Source organism: Nicotiana sylvestris, chromosome 3 (genome assembly GCF_000393655.2).
Source record: "Nicotiana sylvestris chromosome 3, ASM39365v2, whole genome shotgun sequence".
NCBI lineage: Eukaryota > Viridiplantae > Streptophyta > Magnoliopsida > Solanales > Solanaceae > Nicotiana > Nicotiana sylvestris.
Window position 1 is genome coordinate 215,669,092 of NC_091059.1, and position 19,236 is coordinate 215,688,327.

The 19,236-nt window shown below is 37.9% G+C and overlaps 1 protein-coding gene across 2 annotated transcripts; it reads right to left on the bottom strand.

Moving 5' to 3' along the window:
* Nucleotides 1–1,764: 1,764 nt before the first annotated feature.
* Nucleotides 1,765–18,804, bottom strand: LOC104234585 (1-aminocyclopropane-1-carboxylate oxidase 5-like). Of its 2 annotated transcripts, XM_070171479.1 has the most exons (4): nt 18,708–18,804; nt 3,317–3,623; nt 2,465–2,786; nt 1,765–2,155 (listed from the first exon to the last, which is right to left on the bottom strand). In XM_070171479.1, the coding sequence occupies exons 1-4, from the start codon at nt 18,787–18,789 to the stop codon at nt 1,886–1,888; spliced, it is 981 nt and encodes a 326-aa protein (XP_070027580.1). In that variant the 5' UTR covers nt 18,790–18,804; the 3' UTR covers nt 1,765–1,885. The 2 variants fall into 2 exon arrangements, with proteins under 2 accessions (XP_070027580.1, XP_009786483.1); XM_009788181.2 differs by lacking the exon at nt 18,708–18,804 and having other exon boundaries at nt 3,317–3,732.
* Nucleotides 18,805–19,236: the final 432 nt, after the last annotated feature.

Here is a 19,236-nt window from a genome sequence, read left to right on the forward strand (position 1 = left end):
GAATTAGTGTAATAATTATTGGGCCAAAAAGTGTCAAGCTTTTTGTTAAACTAATTAATAATGAAATAGAAAGTGAATCCTAGTTAAACATAATAAATTCTAGATCTAATACTTGAGGACACCAACGGTATGGGCAATGTTTGAGAATAATGAATATCGGATGTCAACTCAATGATTGTCAATAAATGTTATAATAAGAACATGCAATAAATGTAGACAATGACAATAAATATAATAAGAGGGAATTTATCACCCAAATATTATATGACTTGGATGATTCCTCCACCGGACAACAATGTAGAAGGATGGGAAGTGAAGATGGATAAGGAATCTTTTGATCTTACAAAGGTAGATTGAATATCATATGTTGAGCAATGTCGTCAGTAAACAAGACAATTGTTGTATATTCTTTATAGTCAACCCTTTACAATGTATTCTTATAAAAAAGTGAAGATCCCTCTTTTGTTCTTTATTTCTTCCTGTTTATAAGGGTTATCCCCAAGAATCCCTAAAAAGTACAACATAAAGAATATCCAATGATATATTCCTTATATCTATTGCTAAACTATCCTATTGTTGCTTCCTTACTTCCTTGGCTTGACCTCGACTAGGGGTGTGCATAGGTCGGGTTGGTTCGGATTTTATAAACCAAACCAATTGTGTCGGGTTATTAAATCTAAAGACCAAACCAAATCAATAAAACTCGGGTTTTTCACTCTTGATTTTTCTCGGATTTTCGGGTTATTCGGGTTTTTTTTCGGATTTTTTTCTAGTAAAATCTTCGTAGAACAAAACATATAAATTGTGCTCAAAATATTTCTTTAATCCTAGTAAGATATAACTATATAAAGTATTTTCCAAGAAAATAATACAAAATATGATATATGTCATGACATTATCCTAAAATATTCAACAATAAAGACAATAAAATTATGTAATATAAATATTGCTAATTAAAAAGCCATAATAAAAATAAACATAATCTAAAAGTACTAAGTCATGCTAAAATAAGTAGACTAATAAGGGAGTACTAATTACATGACTAAACGCTAAAGAAAAAATAAAAATAGGTTATGCTTTTTTATCTAAATTATTGCAAAATAAAAAATAGATATTCAATACATTCTCGTTCGTAGTATTGAATTGAATGTCTTTTGTTAGCATTACTATTGATTTGATTTTGGTTTGAGCTTTTGTTAGCACTATTAATTTGCTAATGTTAATGGCTATAAAACTTATTGGAACATTCAAAAGTTCTAAGTTCAACCTTGAAATAATACCTCAAAAGATAAAATTATGAAATCTTTTAAGAAATATTTATAAATTACATCACAATAAATATATTATCTATTAAATATATCTAAAATTTCTATATATGTAATGTCGGGTTGGTTTGGTTTCGGTTTGACTTTCTTTAGCTAAAACCAAACCAAACCAATTATGGTCGGGGTTTTTTTCCAACACCAAACCAAATCAAACCAAACCAAACCATAGTCGGGTTTTTTTTTCTCGATTTGACTTGAATTATCGGGTTGGTGCGGTTTGTCGGTTTCCTTTGTACACCCCTAACCTCGACAATAATCCTTCCTAAGACGACTCTAGTCCTCGCCATTATACCGTGGTCGGTTCTATATTCGACCATGTTCATTTGCAGTAATCAAACCACCAAAATTTAAACCAATACAATAATAACTTGTATGATATTGTTCCAGTAATCTATGAAATAAGAGGTTCTGCAGGAAACAAGTGAAATGGGATAGCGGATTGAAGAGATAAAACTCAAATAAATTGTCTCCACATTAATTCTGAGTGAAGTAACACATACTATTGCCATGTTTCCTACGACATAGAGGAAAACCTTTGATCACATAGAATTAATTCCTCTCTAATTAGAAATTGAATAGTGAGTTATGTGGATGAGATCTTCAGGTCTAGTTGGTGGATGAGTCCTGTTTTTGACTCTCAGCTGCGCATATTCTTTGAAGAGGAATCCTCTGTACTTGGGCGATTCTCCAATTTCCTCTGTAAACTGTGGTAATGGCTCAACCCACTTGTCTCCCTGCAAGTTATAGAAGAATGCATACGAGTAACGGCTTTTCCCCCTCTGTCTCACCACTCTATGTGTTGCACTCTTGAATTTGTTGTTGCTTAACACCTTTATACCATATACCACATCATGAGTTGTTTATTTAAAAAGAAAATTGGTCAGAAAATGAATTACTATAATTTTTATATAAGATCATTTGCTAATGTAGCTATGCTTATAGTTACATGCCAATATATACCATATCGCACCATACTTGCGTTTTTGGGTATCAAGGTGAGTATTTTCTTTGATATATAGACATACTTGAGTTAGAATTTAAATAATTCAATTTTATGACTTTAATGCTATGAATTAAAAAGTTAAATGAATATTCATGAAATTAGCCGTTTTATTTGGGTTAAAAACTAACCGAATTACCTGAATAATATCACCAATGTTAACAACTAGTTTGTCTTTGGAAGGTGCTATAGGGATCCACTGCCCATCTTTGTGCACTTGAAGGCCTCCGACTTCATCCTGGTAGACAAAAGTAATGCAGTTGCCATCTTCATGTGCAGATTTTCCATTATTTTCAGCTTCTGTTGCTGGAAAATAATGGAGACCAATCAAGAAGTCCCATGACCGATCATCGTTGAATTTTGCAAGGGTGTTAGGAGGGAGGCCCAAACACTCACTTATGATGCTCTCCAATAGCATTCCTAATTTGGTGAAGCGCGAAATCATCTCCTCCAAAACTTGTCTAGGAATATGAAAAATACTTTGCTAAGAAGTAAGAATACTACAACAATAAATATTACGCCTTAATTCCAAGCAAGTTGGGATAATTTTTTTTAATTCTTACCGGAAGCACCATAACATAGTTTGGTGAAATGAGAAAACATCTCCTCCAAAACTTTTCTACGGATATAAAAAGTATATTTCACAAAGAGGAAATAATGCTCCTTAAAAGCTTAACAATGATGATAACGCAAATTAATTTTTAATTAACTTTGGAATCACCATATCGGAGGTATTTGGGCTTTGCTCTGGTTTTCCTTTGATTCAATTTCTACTAGTAATTTTTATATAAGGTCATTGAATTTTACCTATTATATCAGTAAAGTCAAAAAATTACTTTTGTTCATATCAAAATAATTGAGCTTTATCCACTATCAGAATAAAGTAATAAAACTAATTATTTTTTATCCATTAAAACATCTGAACTAGTGTGAATCGTTCATTCGGAAGTGTATAAGTTGGACAAAGGAGGAAGGGAATATAAAGACATACTTCAAATGAGGTAGATTGTTGGGATAGACATTGAAGCCAGAGGATGGAGGAAGAAAGACGAAGTGCTCATTCTTCTCCGCTGAATTTTGTGGGCTTTTCAAATAACCAGCTGGTATTGATGAACCGGGTTTTGGAGAGACCAATAATTTATCTTCATCTGAACAAGCAAAGAAAGTCTTGTACAAATCCATTGCACTACTCAGCAATCCCAAAGGAATTCCATGATTCTCAATCTGGAAGAAGCCATAGTTAACACAGGCTTCCCCTATTTGCTCCATAACCTTCTTTTTCCCATCTCCATCTTCCTCTGATATCAAAAATGGAGAAACATCAATTGTTGGAATATCAAAACTAGCCATGATACTTTCCTTCTCTTGACTCTCAACATTGTTTTAAACCTCTTTATAAACTATATTTTAAAAAGGTTGTTTCAGAAAAATTCAGCAATTTCTTTCTTATTTCTTAGACAACTTGCAATAACTTCTGCTACCATATAACAGTTGTTTATTTCCACCAACTATACATATTACAATAGAGGCATATTGATGTTTGACTATAAAGGCAACTTGCAATAGTAAACTACTTATATTTGTTTTTTTTCCCCAATCCTGCTATCATATAGATTCGCCAGGGCAATAACGACCAACGTAGTTAAAATTTGGACAGAGGGAATATTTAGTTTCCGCTCCTTTTTCGGCTCTAATTAAAGAAGAAAATATCTAATCACGAGTGTATATCATATTGTAGGCCATCAATTATACTTTTAATCTTCTAGCTTGGTAGCTGCTAGAAATGTATGATATAGGCTTAATTAGTACTCACGCTTTTCTTCTTAAGAGAACCTTCCCGTTTGAGGAGAAAGGAGTGATCAACTCTTGAAAATAGTTGAGCTGTTTCTCATTTCGAATTTGTACCTCTCTCTCTATATATATATGTAGTCAATCCTTCTTTATATGTTTCCTTTGTGATAAGTCCATAATTTGTTGCTGAGTGTGCTACTTTAAACCACGAGAATTCTCGTTTCTGTATGGGTTCAAATTTGAACAACCACGATCGTTGATGAGTACGACGAACGACGAGATCCTCGTAGTTCGACATCCCGCAGAGGACGACCTTAAGGCAAACAAGAGACTGTACGACCCTTGCAGTAATGCAGGCCCATTAGGGGACATTAGGAATATTCTCTCGAATATTCCCTGTAACATGTCTTTTAGAGCTAAGAAGGGTTTGGTCCCTTATATATATAGAACGTAAAACAACCTTGTGGACTCTGGGGACATCTTTCCTAACCCATAATACTTGCTGTAAACTTGCTTACATAAACGATTGATCGGGTTATGATTTAAGCTTTTTTTTAAAAAGGGATAGAGAGTTCTTATCCTCTACACTCTCCTTGTCTATCTTTTGTTCTAGAGATTATTATGTTTAGCTAAGATTTACCCCTTCTTTTTCTTTGATTGATTTATTCAAAAAGGTTCCGATATCTTTTGAGTCAAACAATTTGGCGCCGTCTGTGGGGATTTCTATAGCTGAGATCTTAGTTTCGTCTAGATTCTTGAAAGAAATAATCACCTCTTCTTAGCCTCATAAAGGCCAACTATGGCAGGAAAGGGAGAAACAAGGCTAAAGGCAATAGTAGGTGTCATGAACAACTTCCTGAATTCCCTCAATGAAGCTGGTGGGGAAGACAACAAAAACGCAACGCCAAGTGCTACACCTGAGGGAGAGATCTCGCCCCCCTCACCGCATGAGGGCCTAACTATCTCGTGCGAGAGGGAAACCTCAACATCCACAGCAGGAGAAGCACTACCGGCCGTGAGAAGGCTATTAGAAGAATGGTTGACAAACACCTTGAGCAATATACTCGAGAAACCCGTTCAAAGGGATATCGAAGGCACAATACCCGCAGAAACTGCAGCTGTCGCCGATGAGCCAGAAACTCCGCGAACAGGTAACACTCATAATGTCATTAATGTAGGCAACGATGCACTTGCGACCATCTTAAAGAAAATGTAAGAGATGGAAAATGAGAACAAAACACTCCGCGACCAGATGAAAGAGCATCAGGAAAGGGTTGATAAAATACCGGGCACTCCGAAGTTGCTACCAAAACGTGATGTGGGCCAATTCGTCAAACAACCCTATAGCGAAGGGGCAGCTCCCCACTCTATTCCTAAAACCTTCAAAATGCCGCCATATTTGAAAATATATGATGGCACCATGGACTCGGAGGATCACTTAATCCATTACGTTACTACAGTGAAAGGTAACGATCTCTCGAAAGAACAGGTGCCGTCAGTGCTGCTGAAAAAGTTTGACGAAACTCTGACAAGGGGAGCGTTGACATGGTATTCCCAACTACCAGCACGATCAATATCAACGTTCGAAGAAATGGCAGATAAGTTCGTCACCGCTCACGCGGGAGCAAAAAAGGCAGAAGTCAGGGTAAATGATATCTTCGCCGTCAGGCAGACGACGGGCGAGGGACTTTGGGATTTCCTAGCCCGATTCAATAGGGTAAGGATGAGCCTACCAAACGTGTCAGAAGGGATGGCGGTAGCAGCCTTCCAAAATAGGTTAAACAGAAACAGGTCAAAAGCAACCAAAAAGTTGCTAAGTAGACTCATGAAGTACCCCCCACCCCCACCACGTGGGAATAGATCCATAATGCCTATTGCGTAGAAGTGAGGGCAGACGAGGATGACCTGAACGACCCGATCCAATGACTAACATCGGTCCAAACTGAAGCAAGGAGAGATCACCGCAACGACGGCCGAAGGGATCAACTACCCCATTTCAATCGGGAAAGGCACTAGCCCTATATCCAAACATCCAAACCACCTCCTCCATGACATGCAGATGTCGCGCCTCGACACACCGCACCACCCCGAAATGAAAGAGGTATGCCTCCATTGTTATCTGCTCATAACTTTTGTGTTTCTCCTTCAGAAATGGTGTACTTACTGGAAAAGCTTGGCACAAAGGTACAGTGGTTGTAAAAAATGAAGTCAGATCCAAGCACCCAGAGATCGAACGTTCTATGTGAATTCCACCGGGAAAGGGGGCACAAGACCGAGGACTGCATAGGTCTATGATAGGAAGTGGTAAGAATGCTAAATTAGGGACACCTGAAAGAACTGCTGAGCGACCGAGGACAGGTCAACTTCGCTCGTGAGCGCGATCAGCCTCAACAACCTCCAAAACCACCATCGCCAGCTCATACCATACAAATGATCATTGGTGGTGGCTATGATACGATAATCAACCATGTGAAGTTCACCACCACGCACAAACTCAAACGGGCAGTCGCCCATGAACGGTATGACGACCTCAAAGATAGTATCATCTTCGATAAGTCGGATACCAACGGTTTGTCTTTCCCTTACTATGATGCTTTGGTTATAACTTTACATATCGCGGATGCCGACGTAAGTAGAATAATGGTGGATGACGGAAGCGGTATGCTTATTATTCACCCACGAGTTCTCATGCAGATGAGGCTCGAGGATAAAATAGTATCGCGTTGCATAACACTAACGGGTTCTAATAATGTAGTGGAGCGAACCTCTAGAGAGATAGTGCTACTCAATCTGGCAGGAGGAGTCACCCTGGAGACGACGTTCCATATCATGAACCAGGAGACAGCCTACAACGCTATCATAGGGCGTCCATGGATGCACGCCATGCGAGCCGTCCCGTCAAGTTTCTATCAAATAATTAAATTTCCTACCCCATATGGGATATTCAGCATCTGAGGCGAGCAATACACCGCCCAAGAATGCTACTGGATCACCCAAGATTGCACACACACCAAACAACTAAAAGGGGCAAGTGCAGAAGCATAGCAATCAGCCATATCGGGAACCAAACCCGACGTACAAATAGAGGCCATTAAAGACTCGGATGTCGTAGAGGCTTGCAAGGCAACCATAGAAGATCTCGACCCCGTTCAACTAGACAACACTGATAGCACGGAAAAGGCTTATATCGGACACAACCTCTCAGAACTAGGTAAGTATCATGAGTTCTTAACTAACAATGCTGATTTGTTTGCCTTTTCCCATTCAGATATGCCAGGAATCCCAAGGGACATCGCCACACACAGGCTGAATGTTGATCCTCTTTACCCACCAGTACAGCAAATGAGGAGAAAGTTCAATGCCACCATCAATGAGGTGGTCAGCGAAGAAGTTGATAAATTACTCGCTAATGGTTCCATCCGAGACTCGAAATATCCCCAATGGGTCGCCAATGTGGTCATGGTAAAAAAGAAGAACGGGAAATGGCAAATGTGTGTCGACTTCACCGACCTGAACAAAGCATGCCCGAAAGATTCCTCTACATTGCCACATATGGACCAGCTCATCGACACAACAGCGGGACACGAACTACTGAGCTTCTTAAACGCCTACTCTGGTTACAACCAAATTCTAGTTGATGAAGAAGACCAAGAAAAGACCATTTTCATCACTCACCAAGGAAGGTACTACTACAAGGTAACGTTGTTCGGACTCAAGAACGCAGGGGCGACATATCAAAGGTTAGTCACCAAGATGTTCAAAGAACAACTCGGTAAGACCATGAAGGTTTACTGTTGATACCCAATTTTTTCCTATATATTTTTAATATGCAAAATAACTTCAAAATAATATATATATATATATATATATATATATATATATATATATATATATATATATGCATAAATAAGTATGTCCAAGGATTTTATTATTTTTCCACAATTTTAAAGGTTTTTAGTGGATTTATTTCCCCCTTTGTTTATCCATAAAATCTCAATTATTATTTTCAAAATTTACTATCTTGATAATTCATCTATTGGTTTTTTATATTTATGCCAAAATATGGCTAAATTAAATTTTACGTATTTTTATAATTTCATTTAGTATTCTTAAAGCTAAATTGCACATAATTGCAATATTAGCTATTTTAAGACTTAATTGTGTTACTTATTCATAAAATTGAGTCTTATATTTTTATATTGTTAATTATGTACTGAAAATCATTTTAGCCCTTTCAATTTAGTTTTCAAAAACTATTTACTATTTTTATAAATTTAAAAGGGAAAACGAGCTATTTAAATAACATCCCCTTTTGCATTTTAACTATAACCTAAATTGAACCCCAATTCCCCAGCTCAATTTTAATTTAAACTCGACCCTTACCCAATTAAATCCTACCCAAATCTGGATCCCCACCTACCCCTTTTAATCTAGGCCGTGGATCATTCAGATCAACGATAACCGTTCTACCTTATCTTTTTAACCCAAAACAACCCCTAACCTAATTCATTTGTTACCTACCCGCCGCCTTTGAATCCCCTCTCCTTTCAAACTCTCTCTGAAACCTAAGGCTAAATCTAGCCTCCGCCACCCAAATCCACCCTAAACCACTTTGATTCTTACTCAACCCATGGGCTCCCATGGCTGTTTGAGACATATACCAGTTTCTTATGTCTCTTGTGTGCCTGTTTTCGTGATTTCATAGAAATATCTCGAAGAGATCTAACTCAGATCCTTCTCAACTTCTATCTTTGGTCTTTTTCGGCTATCCATGGTCGATCGAGTCAGATCTATGGCTTTTCCGGCTAGATCGGTAACTTTTCGAAGTTTTTCTCACTTTTCTGGGTTATCTGAAACCCTAACCTACTAAGATTTTTTGATTTTCTTTCAGATCTACCTTAGATCTGTGTATGTTATAAACCTCTTAAGTGTTTTCCTCAAAAGACTTTCGATTTTTTTCCAAGCGACTCTCCGTCTTCAAAAATTAGGTTCTTTGTGTTCTACCATAAATAAACCTTTATTTGTTCTGTATAAATATTGAGTTCGATTAAGTTCTTTGTATTTAAATCCTTTTCCTTGTTTGACTTGTTTGATTATGAGTTCTTACCATCTTTTAAACTCGACTATTGTTAAAACCCTAATTTCTTAAAAGGTTTTCTCATTTATTACTATGAGTTTTTTACTTGTTTCTGACTCTCTTTAGCTGTTAGACTGATTTCTACACTTTGGTTCTACGTGTGAGCCATGACTGCTTGACCTTGTTGACTACCATGCTTTGAATAGTCCCTAGTCTATTCATGTCACTCATGTATGTTTATGTCCATCTACTTTGCTCTTTTTTGTCAATATGTTTAACCCTACATATCTAATATGTCTATTCATTCCCTTCTATTTATATGTTGAAGTGCAGAATCATGACCACTTCTTGATTGATCTTGATTTCCTTAAGTGATGGTTTAATTGCAAGTTTTCTTATAAACCCTAATTTTACTCGTTTGTTTAAGTTGATTGATTCTTTCCTTTATTTGCTGTATTTCACCCTGCTGAATCCTTTCCCAAAATTAAGTATATTTTGTACTTAAACTCAATTATTTACCCTATACCTTTACTACCCCTTTTATGTTAAGAATCAATCTTTCTCAAACTGATTTATTTCCTTAATTGTTCCTGTCAGTATCCGTTTGAACAGTAATCCCTTGATTAAAAGGGAAGTACTTTTATTAATGGGATTATGATTGTGATTATTGCCATATTTGTGTCAAACATTTACTTGTTACCTTATTTTTTACTCGTTTTCAAAGCTATAAAAACCCTACCCTCTATTTTTTAAAGACACGAACAATTGAGTTCAGAACACACACTTATACACTCAAAACTCTCTCTCTTTCTCTACTACTACGTGTGCTACTGCTTTGTTTAGCCGGCTGAAAGCCAAGGCTAGACTGTGGAATCCTACTTGCCTTATATTTCTGCACTTTGTTTCTTTAACTAGTATGTCCTAGTTTAATTTTAAAACTTCCACAACAACATGCTTCTTTATTTGTTTCAGTTTCCCTCATTTTTTCTACTTGTGGTTCTGTTAAGTTACATTACCAGCACGCTATAATGTTACCCCTTCCCTTTAGATTAATGCATGTGTGTTTCCAAGCATGCCCTGTTAATCACTTATTGTGTACTTATCATCCCAAGCCCCCTATCCCTTCAATGTGCTTATGTTCTTTCTAACTAGCCTATGATCATGCTAGTATCAGCTATTGTTGTGCATGTGCTACTAGTCCTAAGATCCTTGATGGGGTTATATGTTGCAGTCAATGTCTGTGTATCCCAAGTCCCTTGACCCCTTTGTGTGACTACTGATTCTGTATGTGATCCTATCTTAGGAGTTTTGAGTTTTATTTACTACTACAACTGATTTCAATCACCTCTGTTACTAACTGCTTTCAAAATGGACTATCAGTCCAGATTTTTTTTAAAACAAATCCCTTTCAACATGTGTTCTGCACTTTCACTATACTCTTAGAATCTAGGTTCTGCCCCTCTTGTGTGAGCCTTGCTTTGGGACCCTTGAGCTCCCTCAGAACCTGGACACATAAGGGTTGGCTCTTCCACACTGCACTTTCTCTGTTTGGTTATGCAAATCTAGGTGTGAGCACTGCCCGGGATCCCTTGAAGCCCTTAGGGAACTCTGACACACCCAGACATGAGAAGGTTTTGGAACAACATTTGGCCATCACTGTCAAATACATGCAGACATAATAAAGGTACCTCCAAGAGAGCTTCACACAACAAGCTCACCATGGCCATTCGCCGCCTGGGTAATGGATGTTATTGGACCAATCGAACCCGCCGCTTCCAACGGACACATGTTTATCCTAGTAGCCATTGACTATTTCATCAAATGGGTCGAAGAAGCATCCTACAGAGCAGTGACTAAGAAAGTTGTGGCAGACTTTGTCCGCGACCGCATTGTTTGTCGATTCGGGATTCCAGAGTCAATCATTACTGATAATGGCTCCAACCTCAACAGTGACTTGATAAAAGCCATGTGCAAATTTTCAAGATCAAACACAGAAATTCCACAGCCTACATGCCTCAAATAAATGGGGCTGTAAAAGCCTCCAACAATAATATCAAGAAGATATTAAGGAAAATGATAAAAAGGCATAAACAGTGGCATGAGAAGTTATCATTTGCTCTACTAGGGTATTGCACCACGGTCCGCACATCAACCGGGGCAACCCCCTATATGCTGGTTTACGGAACAGAGGTTGTCATTCCCGCCGAGGTGGAAATTCTTTCCCTAAGGATCATACAAGAAGCTGAGCTCGACAACGCAGAATGGGTAAAAAGTCGTTATGATCAACTGGCCCTTATAGAAGGAAAGAGAATGAATGCAGTTTTCCATAGTCAGCTCTATTAGAACAGAATGTCCAGAGCCTTCAACAAGAGAGTCAAGTCAAGACAGTTAACACCGGGGCAGCTGGTGTTACAAAAAAAATTTCCGCATCAAGATGAAGCCAAGGGGAAGTTCTCTCCCAACTGGTAGGGTCCATACATGGTTCACCGGGTTCTGACAGGAGGAGCCCTCATACTTGCAGAAATGGACGGAGAAGTCTGGCCAAAGCCGATTAATTCAGATGTAGTCAAGTGTTACTGTATGTAATCTTTATGCTTTTCTCATATGATGTAAATTGAACTACGCCTGAACTGATTCCCGTTTAAGAGGGGATACGTAGGCAGCCCTATGGGTTCGGTCACAACTCAATAAAAATTTCATTTTCCCCTGCAATTGGAAACTGGGCAGAATTTTGAGGAGGATCCTCAAAATTCCGAAGTGATTTCAGCCAATCGCCGCACGAGCAGCAGTCAGAAATGTCAACCCATCAAGCTGGGGCAGAATTTGAGGAGGACCCTCAAAATTCCGTAGCGGGAGAGGTTGCAATGTCCTGAGCTACGTCACAGTCGTAGGTTCATCTAAAAGCTATTTTTAATTATACACTTATGTCATACTTTTACAAAATCATGCATATTTATTATTGAAACTGCTTTGTTTAGCAATGCTACCCAAATGATACAGATGGTATCACCAGATCAAAGCCGAACGAGTCAAGCAAAGCCAACAGGAATATGAACTAACCTTCCTCTTTACAAAACTCACGATTTTTCTGTGGATGCAGGCATTAGGATTGCAAACATACTATACGCCCATGAAACAAACATTGTTCAAGAAAACAATTCTCAGAACCGTTGCACTTGCAAACATTTGCTATCATCATACACCAGTGATGTCCCATATGTCACAATGCTCCAAGTAATCACAACGTCGCAATCTGCTATCAGCTAAGAAAACAATACTGCCATTGTTATTTTATTTCTTGCATGAGGCTACCATTCTGCCTTCCAAGACTAAACGTTGTCTCCATCTGCATTGCATAAGGCTACTATTCTACCTTCCAACTTGCATAAGGCTAACATTCTGCCTTCCGAGACTAAACGATGTCTCCACCTACATTCGCATCTTTGCATAAGGCTACTGTTTTGCCTTCCGAGACAAAACACTATCTCCATCTGCATCTACATCTACATTGCATAAGGCTACCATTCTTCCTTCTGAGGTTAAGCTCTACCTCCATCTGCATTGCATAAGGCTACCATTCTGCCTTTCGAGGTTAAGCTCTACCTCCATCTGCATTCACATCTTTGCATAAGACTACCATTCTGCCTTCTAATATGCATAAGGCTACCATTCTGCCTTTCGAGACTAAACGCTGTCTCCATCTGAATTTTTGCATAAGGCTATCATTCTACATTCCGAGACTAAGCTCTGCCTCCAATTTTCTTCGAAACTAAGCTCCATCTGAAAGCACTATTTATTTCACTTTTTTTACGGGCTAAGCTCTGCCCTGAAATTTGCAAGACTAAGCTCTGTCTTGTCCACATCATACTACTGCATCCTTCATGGGCTTAAATATCGCCAACCCATCCAAAGGCGTCATCGTTCAGAGGCACCATATTCATAGCCCAAGAACACCATGTCATAGCCTGAGGATCTCTTTCAATCTTTTGTATATCATTATTCAAAGACATCATGGTTCGGGGGCACCATCCTCATAGACCGAGAACACCATTTTATGGCCTGCGAATCATTTATCAAACGCTTCATGGCCTAGGACATCATGATCTAAAGACGTCATCATCACTGTCCAAAGACAACATTCATGGTCCAACAGGAATTTGCATGATGTTTAAGTTTATGCACAATATGCGCTTGTATTATTTCTAATTGCAGGTAAACCGGCGAGCAATTGTCATCCCGGCAGGAGCGATTCTGCTCCAGTTCCCGCAGCCATATCAAACCTAACCATTCCTGTAAAGCTATCACTCACTCCCGCAGCCATATCAAACCTAACCATTCCTGTAAAGCTATCACTCACCCGACCCTAGATATTGCATCCGTTCTTGAAAAGTATTCATCGGCATACTCCGCCGATGGATCCTGAACTACATACGTCCTGATTCCTGTAAAACCAGGGATATGTAGGCAGCTCATAAGCCAGGGTGCGGCCTAGCCTCTTCTAAACCATTTCGCTCGATCAAAATTGGCCATCATATCTTTACTCGACAGCTCTTTCATCCTTCCCGGGTAAAGAGGGGCAGTTGTTGATACCCAATTTTTTAATATATATTTTCAATATGCAAAATACCTTCAAAGTAACATATATATGCATATATAAGCATGTCTAAGGATTTTATTATTTTTCCACAATTTTAAAGGTTTTAATGGATTTATTTCCCCCTTTGTTTATCCATAAAATCACAAAAATTATTTCCAAAATTTACTAGCTTGATAATTCATCTACTGGATTTTATATTTATGCCAAAATATGGCTAAAGTAATTTTTACATATTTTTACAATTTCATTTAGTATTTTTAAAGCGAAATTGCACATAATTGCAATATTAGCCATTTTAAGACTTAATTGTGTTTTATATTCATAAAATTGAGTCTTGTATTTTTATATTGTTAATTATGTACTGAAAATCATTTTAGCTCTTTCAATTTAGTTTTCAGAAACTATTTACTATTTTTATAAATTTAAAAGAAAAAGCTTGTTATTTAAATAACAGCCCCTTTTGCATTTAAATTATAACCTAAATTGAAACCCAATTCCCTAACCCAATTTTAATTTAAACCCGGCCCTTACCCAATTAGATCCTACCCAAACCCGAATCCCCACATACCCCTTTTAATCTAGGTCGTTGATCATTCAGATTAACGGCCACCGTTCCACCTTACATTTTTAAACCCAAAATGACTCTTAACCTAATTCATTTGTTACCTACCCGTCGCCTTTGAATCCCCTCTCCTCTCAAACTCTCTCTGAAACCTAAGGCTAAACCTAGCCGCCGCCACCCAAATCTACCATAAACCCCTTTGATTCTTACTCAACCCATGGGCTCTCATGGCTGTTTGAGACATATACCGGTCTCTTATGTCTCCTGTGTGCCCGTTTTCGTGATTTTATGGAAATATCTCGAAGATATCTAACCCATATCCTGCTCAACTTCTATCTTTGGTCTTTTCCGGCCATCCATGGTCGATCGAGTCAGATCCATGGCTTTTCCGGGTAGATCGGAAACTTTTCGAAGTTTTTCTCACTTTTCTGGGTTCTCTGAAACCCTAACCTATTAAGATCTTTCGATTTTATTTCAGATCTACCTTAGATCTGTGTATGCTATGAAACTCGTAAGTATTTTTCTCAAAAGATTTCCGACTTTTTTTCCAAGCGACTCTCCATCTTCAAAAATTAGGGTTTCTTAAACTCTTTCTTTTAAAAAATCTCTTCTCTGATTTTTAGTGTTGTTTTATGATTTTACTGTGTTGAAACGATTTGTTTATGCTTTTCTTCTATATGATTCAGCATGTTGAAAACCCTAAGCATCTTTGATTTTATCTGAGGTTTTGGAACTGCCTTTATTTGTTATATATGAATACTAAGTTCGATTACATTCTTTGTGTTTGAATCCTTTTCCTTGTTTGACTTGTTTGATTCTGAGTTCTTACCATCTTTTAAACTCGACTATTGTTAAAACCCTAATTTCTTAAAAGGTTTTCTCATTTATTACTATGAGTTCTTTACTTGTTTCTGACTCTCTTTACCTGTTAGACTGGTTTCTTCACTTTGGTTCTATGTGTGAGCCATGACTGCTTGACCTTATTGATTACCATGCTTTGAATAGTCCCTAGCCTATTCATGTTACTCATGTATGTTTATGTCCATCTAGTTAGCTCCTTTTTGTCAATATGTTTGACCCTACATGTCTAATACGCATGTTCATTCCCTTCTATTTATATGTTGAAGTGCAGAATCATGACCACTTCTTGATTGATCTTGCTTTCCTTAAGTGATAGTTTAATTGCAAGGTTTTCTTATAAACCCTAATTTTACTCGTTTGTTTAAGTTGATTGATTCTTTCCTTTATTTGTTGTATTTCACCCTACTGAATCCTTTCCCAAAATTAAGTATATTTTGTACTTTGACTCAATTATTTACCCTATACATTTACTACCCCTTTTATGGCAAGAATCAATCTTTCTCAAACTGATTTCTTTCCTTAATTATCCATGTCAGTATCCATTTGAACAGTAATCCCTTGATTAAAGGGAAGTACTTGTATTAATGGGATTCTAATTGTGATTATTGCCATAATTGTGTCAAACCTTTACTTGTTACCTTATTTTTTACTCGTTTTCAAAGTTATAAAAGCCCTACCCTCTATTCTTTAAAGATGCGAACAATTGAGTTCAGAACATACACTTACACACTCAAAACTCTCTCTTTCTCTACTACTACTTGTGCTACTGCTTTGTCTAGCCAGCTAAAAGCAAAGGCTAGACTATGGAATTCTACTTGCCTTATCTTTCTACACTTTGCTTCTTTAACTGGTATGTCCTAGTTTAATTTTAAAACTTCAACAACAACATGTTTCTTTATTTGTTTCAGTTCCCTCATTTTTCTACTTGTGGTTCTGTTAAGTTACATTACCAGCACGCTATAATGTTTCCCCTTCCCTTTAGATTAATGCATGTGTGTCTCCAAGCAAGCCCTGTCACTCACTTATTGTGTACTTATCATCCCAAGTCCCCTATCCCTTCAATGTGCTTATATTCTTTCTGACTAGCCTATGATCATGCTTGTATCAGCTATTATTGTGCATGTCCTACTAGTCCTAAGACCCTTGATGGGGTTATATATTGCAGTCAATGTCTGTGTATCCCAAGTCCCTTGACCCCTTTGTGTGACTACTGATTCTGTATGTGATCCCATCTTGGGAGTTTTGAGTTTTATTTACTACTACAACTGATTTCAATCACCTCTGTTACTGACTGCTTTCAAAATGGACTATCAGTCCAACTTTTTTTTAAAACAAATCCCTTTCAACATGTGTTCTGCACTTTCACTATACTCTTAGAATCTAGGTTCTTCCCCTCTTGTGTGAGCCTTGCTTTGGGACCCTTGAGCTCCCTCTGAACCTGGACACATAAGGACTGGCTCTTCCACACTGCACTTACTCTGTTTGGTTATGCAAATCTGGGTGTGAGCACTGCCCGGGATCCTTGAGGTCCTTTGGGAGCTCTGACACACCTAGACATGAGAATGTTTTGGAACAACATTTGGCATTTGAGGTGGTTTATTCCATAACTCAGAGAGGAAGTCAGAATCAGGCTTCCTATGGTTGTAACTTCTTATTTTTGCATTTCTTATGTAATTCAATCATTTGGTCTGTAATAATTTGTAAACAAGTATGGAGTTGGCTAGTGAAAAGGGGTGGAGAAATATGCATGCTATATCTATTAAAGGGTAGAAAACATGTTCATATGTTTGTGAGCACGTGATTTTTGCTTCACGAAAACTACTCCAAAAGAAATCAAAAATAAGACAAATTACATCTGTGTACAATTTTGAGAATTTGCGTGACATTTGGTAATTGTGTTGTCCGTAAATATTTACCCTTGCTGTGATTAATTAAAAAATACAAAAATACATGTTTCATGCACATTAAAGATTTAATTGTACGTCTTGGAATTAATTGAGTCATGTTTTATGGAAAAAACAAAGAAAATTACAAAATATGCAGTTTTGTTGCGTTTTGTCATTCATGTGTGCCGTTGTGTAATTTTGTTTTAATTAATTAAATGTTTAACCTTGTGTGATAATTGTTGTTAAGGTTTAATAGTGTTGTAGGATAATTTTGGTTTTACAAATTATTTTTTAGAATTTTATTGATTGTTAACTAAAAGTAGAAAAGAAAAAGAGCTGAAAAAATGAAAACTCGGATTGGGCCCAAATATTCAAATAGAAATTAGGCCCAAAACCAATACGTAGACCCAGTCCAAACGCCTTGTGCCCGGTCCATTCCCACAATCACTGGAACGACGTCGTTCTGCGACAGTCAATCCCAGCCATCGACCTTACATGATCCAACAGCTCAGAATCCGCCCCCTTACCCGTTCCCTGAACCCGAACCATCACCCGTTCGAACCTACCCCCAACTAAAACCAAAACGACACTGCTCCCCTTTAATGAAAAGATCCAGGCCGTCAATCTCGTTTGATCAAACGGCCATGATTAAAACCCCTACCCACTATATAAGCCTAAAATCACTACCCGCCCCCATAGCCATTACCCCTTCCGTCCCTAACCTCTCAGACCAACCAAACCCCCCCTCACCTCTTGCTCATCATCGTCTCTCAAAGATGAACCCTTCCAACCCTAGCCGCCTTAGGACTCCCCCGCCGTAAACCTGGCAACCATGACGCCGATGACCACCAGATTAACACCCCTGAATCACCATGACCCCTTCTCTCCAGATCCACACTCAGCTTACCTCGAATCTTCCCCGAACGTCTCGAATCTTCGTTTGAAGGTTCGAGCAAAAACCAGATCTACACCAACCGACCCCAAATTCATACCATAACACCTCCTAACCTCCCTCACACCCTAAACGCCATTGGTTCCGTTCGAATCTGACCAGAGCTGGACGAATCCCAAATCAAACCACAAAGAACCCTAAAAGACCAAAAGTTGAGATCTGTCCAAATTAAAAGACGATGTGGGGTCTAATCGACTTTAGTCGAAGAGAACTTAAGGTCCATTCGACCTCCAAAATGGTCGAGTCCGAGTTCGAGCCTGAGTCAGTTTGATTTCGAGTCCCTGAGGTAACTTTTCCATTTCTTTTGTTCTTCTATGATTTTTATCCATTTTTCATGTTTAGTTTAGTTTATTTTTTGATTTTTCTGTCGAGTCTGTTGATCTCCAGACCTTTTATTTGGTCGAAACCTTCTTTTGTTCGTTGAATATTCTTTAAACTATACAGTCAATACGAACAAGTTCGTCGATTAGTTAGTTTTGTATAAAATCCCGATTTTGTCCAAAGCCGCTGGAATCACCTGTTAACTTGTGTGTTTATTGATTGTTTGTTATCTGTTATAGCTTGTATAGTCTGTTAAATAAGTGTCGTCAATTAATTTGTTTAAAGATTAGAGGAAACATGATGGCAGTTCATTGATGTTCTTCATGTATATTTACCAGTTCCACATCTGCTATGCCAACTTGTAATGAACCTGTTGAATATGTTCAGTTTTGTCTTTGAACTAGACTGCTCGTTCATTCAGTAATCCCATGTTCTTCATAGTTTGCCACAGAAGCCTAATTGTCACTGCTTCATCGTTTGCTCCCTGTTGATTGTTTGATTTAAGTTGATCAGGATTGGTTCCCAATTTGATCAACTTATTTCATCTGATTGACACCCCTTTGTGATCTGATTTTAAGTTGAACTTAGGCTGAGTATTGGATATAGCTGTAGAAATCTAGAAGATCAATCAGAAATCAGTGTTAAGTTCAAGCTTATATAGTTGGTAAGTTCAGACAAGTAAGGCTTAGGGTAATACAGTAATATGCAAGGGTTAAGGGGTAATTATGGGAGTTTAATAGGATTTTAACAGGTTGTAAAGCTAAGGTCTGCCTAGGGGTCATTTGTTAACCTTAGTTTAATTGCCAGTGGGGTACATAACATGAGAGCAAGGGTTTATTTGAATACTATAACCCTTCCCATGAC